This window comes from Pantherophis guttatus, chromosome 5, assembly GCF_059756535.1.
Source record: "Pantherophis guttatus breed Tessera chromosome 5, ASM5975653v1, whole genome shotgun sequence".
NCBI classification, from domain to species: domain Eukaryota; kingdom Metazoa; phylum Chordata; class Lepidosauria; order Squamata; family Colubridae; genus Pantherophis; species Pantherophis guttatus.
The window spans coordinates 5,202,447-5,214,481 of NC_142067.1; the positions used below are offsets into that span (position 1 = coordinate 5,202,447).

Sequence of the window (12,035 nt, forward strand, 5' to 3'; positions counted from 1 at the left end):
CATAAATGAGGATGTTGATTTGTTTGACAATATGAGAAATTAGATAATTAGTAAATTTTGAATATGGAGATGAAGCACAAAAGATTTGTAACCGACTGACACACTGTTTGATTTTGTAATGATGGATTTGTTTTATGTTTTGTTTAAAAAATTAAAAATTAAAAAAAAAGAAAAGAAAAGAAAAGAAGGACTAGGGGGGATATCAGAACAGTATTCCAATATTTGAGGGGCTGCCACAAAGAAGAGGGAGTCAAGCTATTCTCCAAAGCACCTGAAGGCAGGACAAGAAGCAATGGGTGGAAACTAAATCAAGGAGAGAAGCAACTGAGAATTAAGGAGAAATTTCCTGACAGGGAGAAGAATTATAATCAGTGGAACAACTTGCCTCCAGAAGTTGTGAATGCTCCAACACTGGAAGTTTTTCAGAAGATGTTGGATAACCATTTGTCTGAAGTGGTGTAGGGTTTCCTGCCTAAGCAGAGGGTTGGACTAGAAGACCTCCAAGGTCCCTTCCAACTCTGTTATTCTATTCTATTCCATTTAGTGACCGTTAAACGTTACAATGACATTGAAAAAGTGACTTATGATTTAATGTCCGTTGCAGCATCCCCAGGGTGACCTGATCAAAATTCATGTACTTGGCAACTGACGGTCGCAGCGTCCTGGGTGTGTGTGTGTGTGCCATGCGATCCCATCTTGCAACCTTCTGACAAGCAAAATCAAGACAGGGAAGACAGGTTCACATAACAACCGTGTTCCTGACTTAACAACGGCAGTGATTCACTTAACAGCGGTGGCGAGAAAAGTCGTAAAAATGGGACAGACCTCACTGAACAAATGCCTCACTTAATGGCAGAAATGTTGGGCTCGATTGTGGTCATGGACGGAAACCGATCAAGGAGAGGAACTAACTTAGAACTAAGGAGAAGTTTCCTGGCCGTGAGAACAATGGACCAGTGGAACGACTTGCCACTAGAAGTTGTGGGGGCTCCATCCCTGGAGGTTTTTAAGAAGAGATTGGACAATCCTTTGTCTGAAATGGTAAAGGGTTTCCTCCTTGAGCATGGGGTCAGACTAGAAGACCTCCAAGGTCCCTTCCAACTTTATTGTTTTTTTTATTCTGGTTTTCTTCCAGGAAGGATTGACTAAAAGGCAGATTTGGATGTCTTAAGGGCAAGCAGGGGATTTTCCCCGCTTAGGAAAACCCAGAATCATAAACTAAAATATTATTCAGACTGACTTTTCCGTGAAGGACTAATCAGTTTGGTTCAGATATTGCAACAGCCTCAGAAAGTTCCCAAGGTCTTGAATTTCTTCGTGAGTTATGATGTCCGATGGACTGTGGAAAAAGACAGTGATGCAATTTTGGGAGTTGATAGAACAGGAACGAAAGATAACAAGGTCAGTGGAATTTTATTTTTCCTGGTTGCTGTTTTTTTTTTTTATGGCCCAGGCCTCAAGCCTTCTAGGAGGTGAAAGGAGACGCAGGAAAAAAATATCTCCCGTTGCCAGAGAAAACACAGAACATTCTAAGCAAAAGAGGGAGGAAAAAAGTATTTCCGCTATTTGGAAATATTTTGCTTTAGACTGGATTGTAATCAGCTGCAGGTAAGTCCCTGACTTATGGCCTCAATTGGGAACCAGAACTTCCGTTGCTAAGCAGAACAGTTGTTACGTGAGTCATGGATGGTTTTATTGATTGATTGATTGATTGATTGATTGATTGATTGATTGATTGATTGATTTATTTATTTATTTATTTATTTATTTATTTATTTATTTATTTATTTATATATGTCGCCCTTCTCCGGAGACTCAGGGCAGCTTACAATGCGTTAAGCAATAGCCTTCATACTTTTGTATATTTTATACAAAGTCAGCTTATTGCCCCCACAAACCGGGTCCTCATTTTACCCACCTTAGAAAGGATGGAAGGCTGAGTCGACCTTGAGCCTTGGCGAGATTTGAACTCGCAGTAATTGCAGGCAGCTGGATGTTAAATGCTGCCTTAGTAGGAGGCATTAGCCTCCTACGCCACTCAGGCTCTTTAAAAAAAACAGAAAAACATTATTTCAATTAATTTTATTTTATTTTTTAAAAAAATCTTATTTAGCAGAATTGTATCCTTTGAGGAAAAGATAAAAGTGCCGGTAACGTTAAAAGATGGAGAAAGAATGAAAAATAAAATAAAAATACTTACAGGTGGTCCTCGACTTAGAACAGTTCATTTAGTGACCGTCGATGAAAAAAGTGATTTATGACCGTTTTTCACAGTGTTGGAGCATCCACAACTTCTGGAGGCAAGCTGTTCCATTGGTTAATTGTTCTCGCTGTCAGGAATCTTCTCTGTAGTTCTAAGTTGCTTCTCTCCTTGTTTAGCTTCCATCCATTGCTTCTTGTCCTGCCTTCTGGTGCTTTGGAGAAGAGCTTGACTCCCTCTTCTTTGGGGCAGCCCCTGAGATATTGGAAGACTGCTATCATGTCTCCCCTGATCCTTCTTGTCATTAAACTAGACATACCCAGTTCCAGCAACCGTTCTTCGTATGTTTTCGCCTCCAGTCCCCTAATCCTCTTTGTTGCTCTTCTCTGCCCTCTTTCTAGAGTCTCCACATCTTTTTTACAAAATGGCGTCCAAAATTGGATGCATTATTCCAAGTGTGACTTTACCAAGGCCTTATAAAGTGGCATTAACGCTTCTCGTGATCTTGATTCTATCCCTCTGTTAATGCAACCTAGGATTGCATTGGCTTTTTTGGCAGCTGCAGCACATGGCTAGCTCATATTTAACTGGTTGTACATATGGGAATATACAAATTCTTAGACCATAAGAACAACACAATGTTTGCTTGCAAGGAAACCTCCCCGTCCAGATTTGACAATTTTTGTCCTTGTAGTGGCATATTTGGAATCCTTGGGGCTCCACGTTTCTTATTTATGTCCTGTTAACAGTCATTATAATTATGATATGTAACCCAACAGGTGGGCTCAGCGGCTAAAACGCTGAGCTTGTCGATCAGAAGGTCGGCAGTTCAGCGGTTCGAATCCCTAGTGCCGCGTAACGGAGTGAGCTCCCGTTCCTTGTCCCAGCTTCTGCCAACCTAGCAGTCCGAAAGCAGGTAAAAAATGCAAGTAGAAAAATAGGGACCACCTTTGGTGGGAAGGGAACAGCGTTCTGTGTGCCTTTGGCGTTTAGTCATGCCGGCCACATGACCACGGAGACGTCTTTGGACAGTGCTGGCTCTTCGGCTTTGAAACGGAGATGAGCACCGTCCCTTAGAGCCAGAAATGATTAGCAAGCATATGTAAGGGAACCTTTTTTTTTTTTTTTTTTTAATTTGATTTATATGCCGCCCTTCTCCGGAGACTCAGGGCGGCTTACAATGCGTTAAGCAATAGCCTTCATACTTTTGTATATTTATACAAAGTCAGCTTATTGCCCCCACAAACTGGGTCCTCATTTCACCTACCTTAGAAAGGATGGAAGGCTGAGTCAACCTTGAGCCTTGGAGAGATTTTTACCTTTTACAGTCATTATAATTATGATATGTAACCCAACATCTCCATTCCAGGGAGGAAGGGTTTGCTAGTGGCCTGAACGTGTCTGATCTTCTTTGAGGACTTCCAAGAAGCCAACATGGATAAAATCCTGGAAGCGATCTTGGCCTCTTCCTACCCCGATCACATGAAGCAAGGCCTGGTGAGGCGTATCATCGAGGCTCTGAAGAGGACCATGGACACCGAACAGTGTTGGTCCATGCTGGAGCTTTCCACCAAGCTCTTTCTCTTGGGTGATACCAAATTCAAGAGGTCAGTTGGTAAGGAGATCCTGGAAGTCTGTGGCCTTTATCACCAAGAGGCCTTTGAAGAATTCTTCAATGCCCAGTTCCTCTTAAGTCTTCTCCAGGAAGGCTATGGACCCCTCGGGAAGAGAAGCTTGTACGTGTTTGATTACATACACCTCGGGTTGCCCTTCGTGATGGATGGTCCTTCGGCCAACGACGTCTTCAGCCTGCTGAGGACTGAAGTCCTCCGGAAGATCTGCGAGAGGCCAGTCCTGAAGCAATGTGTGAAGATCAGTAAACTCTTAATCCAGTACCCTCTGTGTGTCCCCACCGGCAAACGCCAGATCCTGTTCTGTCAACAACTGGTCCGATGCATCGGGCAGTTCCATACCACCTCGGGAAGGGAAGACGCCATCATGGAGTTCTTGGACCAGGTGATCCAAGTCAGCCTTTTGCTGCAGAAAATCTGGAAGACTCAGATGACCTCCATCCTTCCCTCGCTGAAGGAACTCTTCACCATCATTTCAACAATCGGTAGGGATGGGGACTTTGTTATAGCACTTAGCAATAGCCCTTAGACGTATATACCGCTTTGCAGTCAGGGGTGGGCTTCAGATCTTTTAACAACGGGTTCACTGCCCTGTTGCTGGGTGGGCGTGGCCATGGTGGGTGTGGCCTAGTCAGCTGCCTGCACCACGCTGTGTAGGGGGGGGCTTTTTCGCCCTCCCCAGGCTCCGGAGGCTTTTTTTGAGCCTCCGGGAGGGCAAAAACGGCTTCCCCCGGGCTTCGGAGGCCTTCTGGAGGCCGGAAACAGACCTGTTTCTGAATTTCCGGAACCTCCAGTAGGCCTGTTTTTTGCCGTCTCAGACCCTCCGTGCGGCCCTTGCACTTACCTGGAATGATGAACGGACTGCGTGGAGACTCCTGGGAGGAGTAGGGTGGGGCCAGCCAGGGGTGGCATTTGGGGGTTCGCCGAACCCCAGTGATCCTTGGCTAGAGGATCGCCCAAACCCTGCCGAACCCCCAGGAGCCCAACCCTCTTCACAGTGCTTTATACAGCCCTCTCTAAGCAGTTTACAGAGACCCCAACAATCTGGGTCCTCATTTTACCCACCTCGGAAGGATGGAAGGCTGTGTAGACCTTGGTTTCAGACAGTGTTTTTCAGGTAGTCCTCGATTTACGACCGCAATGGAGCCCAAAATCGGTGGAACAGCTTGCCTCCAGAAATTGTGGGTGCTCCAACGGCTGGAGGTTTTTAAGAAGAGACTGGAAAGCCGTTTATCTGGAACGGTGTAGGGTCTCCTGCTTGAGCAAAACGGTCATAAAATCACCTGTGACCATCCGGCGACTTTATGACACAACAGCTGATGACCGAAATGGCGAGCTCCACTATGGTCGTAAGTCGAGAACTCCCTGCCTGTACAGCCACCCTGTCCCTTAGGCTCTTAAACCATCTTAAGGTATAATTTTTGACTTGCCTGTATCTTAAGGATTATCAGTGGGCAAAACCCCAAGATCTAGATGCTTGCGGTTCAGAACGTTTCAACTTTAAAATGGTTTGAGGGGTGCTTGGTGCTCTCTGAGCTTCCTTGTTTTCTTGCAGACGTTCCATTACCCAATTAGGTAGCATCATCAGTGCTAGAAGGGAGTGGGGTTTGTGGAGAGGAGGAGGAGGAGGAGGAGGAGGAGGAGGAGGAGGAGGAGGAGGAGGAGGAGAACTGTGAGGTCCTTGGTGCTCTCTGAGCTTCCTTGTTTTCTTGCAGACGTTTCTTTACCTAACTAGGTAACATCATCAGTGGTAGGAGGAGTGGGGTTTGTGGAGAGGAGGAGGAGGAGGAGAACTGTGGACTCCTTGGTGCTCTCTGAGCTTCCTTGTTTTCTTGCAGACGTTTCATTACCCAATTAGGTAGCATCATCAGTGCTAGAAGGGAGTGGGGTTTGTGGAGAGGAGGAGGGGGAGGAGGAGGAGGAGGAGGAGGAGGAGGAGGACTGTGGGGTCCTTGGTGCTCTCCGAGCTTCCTTGTTTTCTTGCAGACGTTTCATTACCCAACTAGGTAGCATCATCAGTGCTTGTAAGGAGTGCTATTTGCTGTCCATTTATATTCTGATGTCCCACCTTTCAGCAGTCTTAAGAGATCCTTTGGTTGGGCTGTTTACGGATGGCTCTTTGGCTGTTTCTTGATTGGGGTATTTTGCTTACTTTATTGTTGGTCTGAAGTGAACCTTGGAGTTAATCTACGCTGATCTGGGTGCTGATTGCTGGTGGAGAAATGCTGGGGTCCTTTTGTTCTCTTTTGGCCTCTTTTGCATATAGCTTATATCAGGGGTCAGCAACCTGCGGCTCCGGAGCCGCATGTGGCTCTTTCAACCCCTCTGCTGCGGCTCCCTGTCACTCAAAATATGCGTCACAACTGCCAATGTGCAACACCCACCAGCACGCGATTTCTTGAGCTTTTCAACCCCCGGTAGGCCAACCATGGATAAATCCAAGAGAAGAAAAAAAGTTTCAGAAGAAAACAGAACATTTAATTCAACTACATTTGCTCGTTTTGTGGCCGCTCAAGAATTAGTCAGGCACGGGAAGGGTTTTGTGGCTCCCGGTGTTTTCTTTTCTGTGGGGAAACGGGTCCAAATGGCTCTTTTGAGTGTTTAAGGTTGCAGACCCCTGGCCTATATAGATGTTGTTAAAATAGTTGGCCTGCCCCTGCTCATTTGTTTTGCAGACGATCAGGATCCTTCTATTGCCTTAGCCAGCGTGGTCCAATACGTTCCGCTAGAGCTGATGGACGGCATCCTAAGAAACCTCACCAACGATGACAGCATCACTGACCTCCAGATGATGACCGCGATTGGAAGGTAACGAAAAATAGAAAATTGCTAGTGATTCACCAGGACTCGAAGTTTAACCTTCCGAGCTTTCAGATTCAGAATAATAATAATCCTTTTACCTCCTCCCCCTTTTCTTCTTCCTCCTCCCTCTCCTTCTCTTCCTCCTCCTCCTCCTTCTTTTCCTTCTCTTCCTCTTCCTCTTCTTCCTCTTCCGTCCTCCTCCTTTTCCTTTTCCTTCTCCTTCTCCTCCTCCTCCCTTCCTCCTCCTCCCTCTTCCTCTTCCTTCTCTTCCATCCTCCTCCTTTTCCTTCTCCTTCTCCTCCTCCTCTTCCTCCTCCTCCTCCTCCCTCTTCCTCTTTCTCCTCTTCCCTCCTCCTCCTTTTCCTTCTCCTTCTTCTTCTCCTCCTCCTCCCTTCCTCCTCCTCCCTCTTCCTCTTTCTCCTCTTCCCTCTTCCTCCTTTTCCTTCTCCTTCTCCTCCTCCTCTTCCCCCTTTCCTCCTCCTCCCTCTTCCTCTTCCTCCTCTTCCCTCCTCCTCCTTTTCCTTCTCCTTCTCCTCCTCCTCTTCCCCCCTTCCTCCTCCTCCCTCTCCCTCTTCTTGGTTTTCTCCTCCTCTTTCTCCTTCTCCTCCTTCTCCTCTTCCTTCCTTCCTCCCCCACCCACTCCTCCTCCTAATCACATAACCATTAGATAGGATTTCTTCTCAGTTCCCACCATTCTCCAGGATCTTGCAAACAGCTCCATTTCTTTTAATCTGCGGCTCCGAAGCTGTCTTGCACTCCATCTAATCCCAGCCTCTCTCTCTCTCTCTCTTCATCTTTCTTCTTTCTGGCCGCAGGATGATTGAATGGGTCTCCTGGCCCCTGGGCAGGAACTTAGACAAATGGATCATAGCCTTGCTGAAGAATCTGGCGGCGGTGAAGAAATTCAGCATCTTGATGGAAGTCACGCTGTCCAAAATCGAGCGGGTTGGTTAGTCCTGCCTATGGTGGAACTAGAATTCACCGTCTCCTGGTGATTGGCCCAAAATCACCCAGCTGGCTTTCATGGCTAAGGCAGCACTAGAACTCACCATCTCCTGGTGATTGGCCCAAAGTCACCCAGCTAGCTCTCAGGCCTAAGGTGGAACTAGAATTCGTAGTGTCCTTGTGGTTGACCTAAAGTCACCGAGTTGGTTTTCCTGCCTATGGTGGAACTAGAATTCACCATCATCTGATGATTGGCCCAAAGTCACCCAGCTAGCTCTCATGCCTAAGGTAGAACTAGAATTCACAGTCTCCTTGTGGTTGACCTAAAGTCACCGAGTTGGTTTTCCTGCCTATGGTGGAACTAGAATTCACCATCTCCTGATGATTGGCCCAAAGTCACCCAGCTAGCTCTCATGCCTAAGGTGGAACTAGAATTCACCATCATCTGATGATTGGCCCAAAGTCACCCAGCTAGCTCTCATGCCTAAGGTGGAACTAGAATCCACCATCATCTGATGATTGGCCCAAAGTCACCCAGCTAGCTCTCATGCCTAAGGTAGAACTAGAATTCACAGTCTCCTTGTGGTTGACCTAAAATCACCGAGTTGGTTTTCCTGCCTATGGTGGAACTAGAATTCACCATCTCCTGGTGATTGGCCCAAAGTCACCCAGCTGGCTCTCATGCCTAAGGTGGAACTAGAATTCACCATCATCTGATGATTGGCCCAAAGTCACCCAGCTAGCTCTCATGCCTAAGGTAGAACTAGAATTCACAGTCTCCTTGTGGTTGACCTAAAGTCACCGAGTTGGTTTTCCTGCCTGTGGTGGAACTAGAATTCACCATCTCCTGGTGATTGGCCCAAAATTACCCAGCTGGCTTTCATGGCTAAGACAGGACTAGAACTCATCATCTCCTGGTGATATATATTCTCCAGACACCCACTCCAAGCCTTTCACAACATCTCTTACCGGGCTGGAGAAAAATTGCTGTAGGAATTGTGCTTATCCTGATTCTGCTAATCTACCTCCCTCAATCTTTACTTTGTTGTTTCTGTAGGTGTTTTCCAAGCTACTGTACCCTATTCTGAGAGAAGGGACTCTCTCTATTCTGCGTTACATGTTGCTGAGTTTCCAGCACTCTCATGAAGCATTTCACTTGGTAAATCCCTGTTCCGATTAATCATGTATTGCTTTGAGCCTCTGGCTGTTGGCTAATTTATAAGGATGTTTATTGCGAATGAAGGCGAATATGCGTGTCCCAGGGTAATGTTGCATTATCCAATCTGGGTCAGTCACCGGAACTAGAGGTTTTTGTCTTCCAAGCTTTCGGACTCGTGCCAGAGCCCATCCTCAGGGATCAATCCCTTCCCTGGCTGTGTTCTGTCCCCGTCCCCCACGCACACACACCAACAGACGTCCAAGAGTTAAAAACCAAACCAGCCGACAAAATCCTTTTCCTTTTGATAACGGAACTTGGCAGCAACCTAGTGGCTGCCTGCCAAGAGTTTATTACTCACGAAGAGATAACTTCTCTCCGCTTCTGGTACATCAAAATAAAATGTTCAATAATTACAGAGTAACTTAAATCCAAATATAATCCAGCAAAGTCTATAGCAAAAAGCCCGGGAATGCAGAATGGCGTGGAAGCTTTCAGCTTTGTTCGTCACAAGGTTTGACTGGCCACCACGCTCCCTTTTATATCCTGTGGGGTGTGGTCCAGTGACTCAGCCTAATCTCAGGCACGCCTTTTCTTCTGTTGCGCGCGCTTATCTCTGCGACGCTGGCGTGGATCCAGCCAAGACTCATTACCCTCATCACTGTCCATCTGTGGCTGCGTGGACGTGCTTGGCCCCGGCCCTATCTCTTGCCCTTTGGCGGACACCGAAGGCATTGCCAAAGAGGAGGGTCCTGGAGAGGGAGGCCTTGCCAACTCCTCTCCTTCACTCCCGGAGTCCTCTCCTGCCGATGAGACAAACACAGGTAATGGAGCCACAACAGGCTGTTTTTGGGCCTGCTCATCCAACAATCTTTGTAGCTGCAAAATTGAATGTATGTCCTTGTTCATTGCAATATGAGGCTGCCGATGAGTTCAGATCTCCTTGTTTGACTGCTCATTTGTGTTCTTGTAATCTAGTGGTTAGCTAGCTTCCTCCCCTTCCTCCTCTATAATTTAATAGCCAGCCATCAGCACTGAGCTTGTCGATCGAAAGTTCGGCAGTTCAGCGGTTCGAATCCCTAGTGCCATGTAACAGGGTGAGCTCCTGTTCCTTGTCCCAGCTTCTGCCAACCTAGCGGTTCGAAAGCAGGTAAAAAATGCAAGTAGAAAAATAGGGACCACCTTTGGTGAGAAGGTCACAGCGTTCCGTGCGCCTTTGGCATTGAGTCATGCCGGCCATATGACCACGGAGACGTCTTCGGACAGCGCTGGCTCTTCGGCTTTGAAACGGAAATGAGCAACACCCCCTAGAGTCGGGAACGACTAGCACATATGTGCGAGGGGAACCGTTACCTTTTTACCAGTACCCCAATCAACAACTAAAAAGCCACACACAACCAGGCACCTATAAATACCACACAGCTCAAATATAAATACCTCAATAGTTCAAAGCACTACACTCTGCTAGAGAGAAATTCAATCAGAATAGAGCTGGAGGGGACCTTAGAGGTCTTCTAGTCCAGCCCCTGCCCCTCCTCAAGCAGGAGACCCTATACCAGGGCTCTGCAACCTTAAACACTCAAAGAGCCATTTGGACCCATTTCCCACAGAAAAGAAAACACCGGGAGCCACAAAACCCTTCCCATGCCTGACTATTTCTTGAGCAGCCCCAAAACTAGCATATGTAGTTGAATTAAATGTTCTGTTTTCTTCTGAAACTTTTCTTTTCTTGGATTTATCCATGGTTGACCTACCGGGGGTTGAAAAGCTCAATAAATCGCGTGCTGGTGGGTGTCGCACATTGGCGGTTGTGACGCATATTTTGAGTGACAGGGAGCCGTAGAAGAGGGGTGAAAGAGCCACATGTGGCTCCAGAGCCCCAGGTTGCTGACCCCTGCCCTAAACCATTTCAAACACATGAGTGTCCAATATTTTCTTAAAAACCTCCAAGATTGGAGCGCCCACAACTTCTGAATGCAAACTATTCCATTGGTTAGTTGTTCTCACTGTTAGGAAATCACTCCTTAGTTCTACGTTGCTTTTCTCCTTGATTAGTTTCCATCCATGGTTTCTTATCCTGCCCTCAGGTGCTTTGGAAAATCAGTTGACCCCCTTTTCTTTGTGGCAGCCCCTCAAATACTGGAATACTGTTATTTTTTTTTTTTTTAATTTGATTTATATGCCGCCCTTCTCCGGAGACTCAGGGCGGCTTACAATGCGTTAAGCAATAGCCTTCATCCTTTTGTATATTTATACAAAGTCAGCTTATTGCCCCCACAAACTGGGTCCTCATTTCACCTACCTTAGAAAGGATGGAAGGCTGAGTCAACCTTGAGCCTTGGCGAGATTCAAACCAGCAGTAATTGCAGGCAGCTGTGTTAATAACAGGGTGCTTAGACCACTGTACTATCAAGGCCCTTGTGTCCCCCCTACTCCTTCTTCTCTCTAGACTAGCCAAATCCTGCAACCGTTCTTCATATATTTTAGTCTCCAGGCCTTTGATCATCTCCGTTGCTCTTCTTTGCACTTTTCCCAAAGTCTCCATACCATTTTATTTATTTATTTATTTATTTATTTATTTATTTATTTATTTATTTATTTATTTATTTATTTAAATTTCTATCCCGCCCTACTCCCGAAGGACTCAGGGCGGCGAACAGCCACAGGATAAAACACATAAATACAAAAATTTAAAATAGAATAAAAACGAATGAAATAATTTGGCTGAATTTAAAAATACCCCATCATTTAAAAACAAATTAACATTTACATTTAAAAAGGGGAGAAGATTTAGGCCAGGCCAGCTTGATGAAATAAAAAAGTCTTAGGCGCGCGACGGAAGGTGTGCAGATCCGGGATCCTCCGTATCTCCGGGGGGAGCTCGTTCCAGATTTTTGTAATGCAGTGGCCAAAACTGAATGCGGTATTCCAGGTGTGGCCTTATTAAGGTTTTATAAAGGGGTACTAATCCTTCAGGTGATTTTGATTCTATGCCGCTGTTTATACAAACAAGGATTGTATTTGCTTTTTTGGCTGCTGCCGCACACGGCTGGCTCATGTTTAAGCGATTGTCCACTAGGACTCCAAGGTCCCTCTCATAATTACTGATTTTGAGCCAGTTTTTTTGAGGTGCTGGCAGGAATAGCCAACACCCCAGAAGACAAACTCAGGATTCCAAAAGACTTTGACAAACTTGAACAATAGGGCCCTATCCAACAACATCACTCACGCCCTTGTCACCTCACGCCTGGACTATTGCAATGCTCTCTACATGGGGCTCCCCTTGAGGAGCACCCGGAGG

General features: G+C 46.3%; 1 protein-coding gene across 1 annotated transcript in view; it reads left to right on the forward strand.

Moving 5' to 3' along the window:
• Nucleotides 1–12,035, forward strand: part of USP35 (ubiquitin specific peptidase 35) — a 39,245-nt gene that overhangs the window by 10,940 nt on the left and 16,270 nt on the right. Inside the window, exons 2-5 of the mRNA XM_034408273.3 lie at nucleotides 3,570–4,316; nucleotides 6,507–6,639; nucleotides 7,449–7,578; nucleotides 8,636–8,737. Coding sequence (XP_034264164.3) covers nucleotides 3,635–4,316; nucleotides 6,507–6,639; nucleotides 7,449–7,578; nucleotides 8,636–8,737 — 1,047 coding nt within the window. The 5' untranslated portion in view covers nucleotides 3,570–3,634. The remainder of the gene's footprint in view (nucleotides 1–3,569; nucleotides 4,317–6,506; nucleotides 6,640–7,448; nucleotides 7,579–8,635; nucleotides 8,738–12,035) is intronic.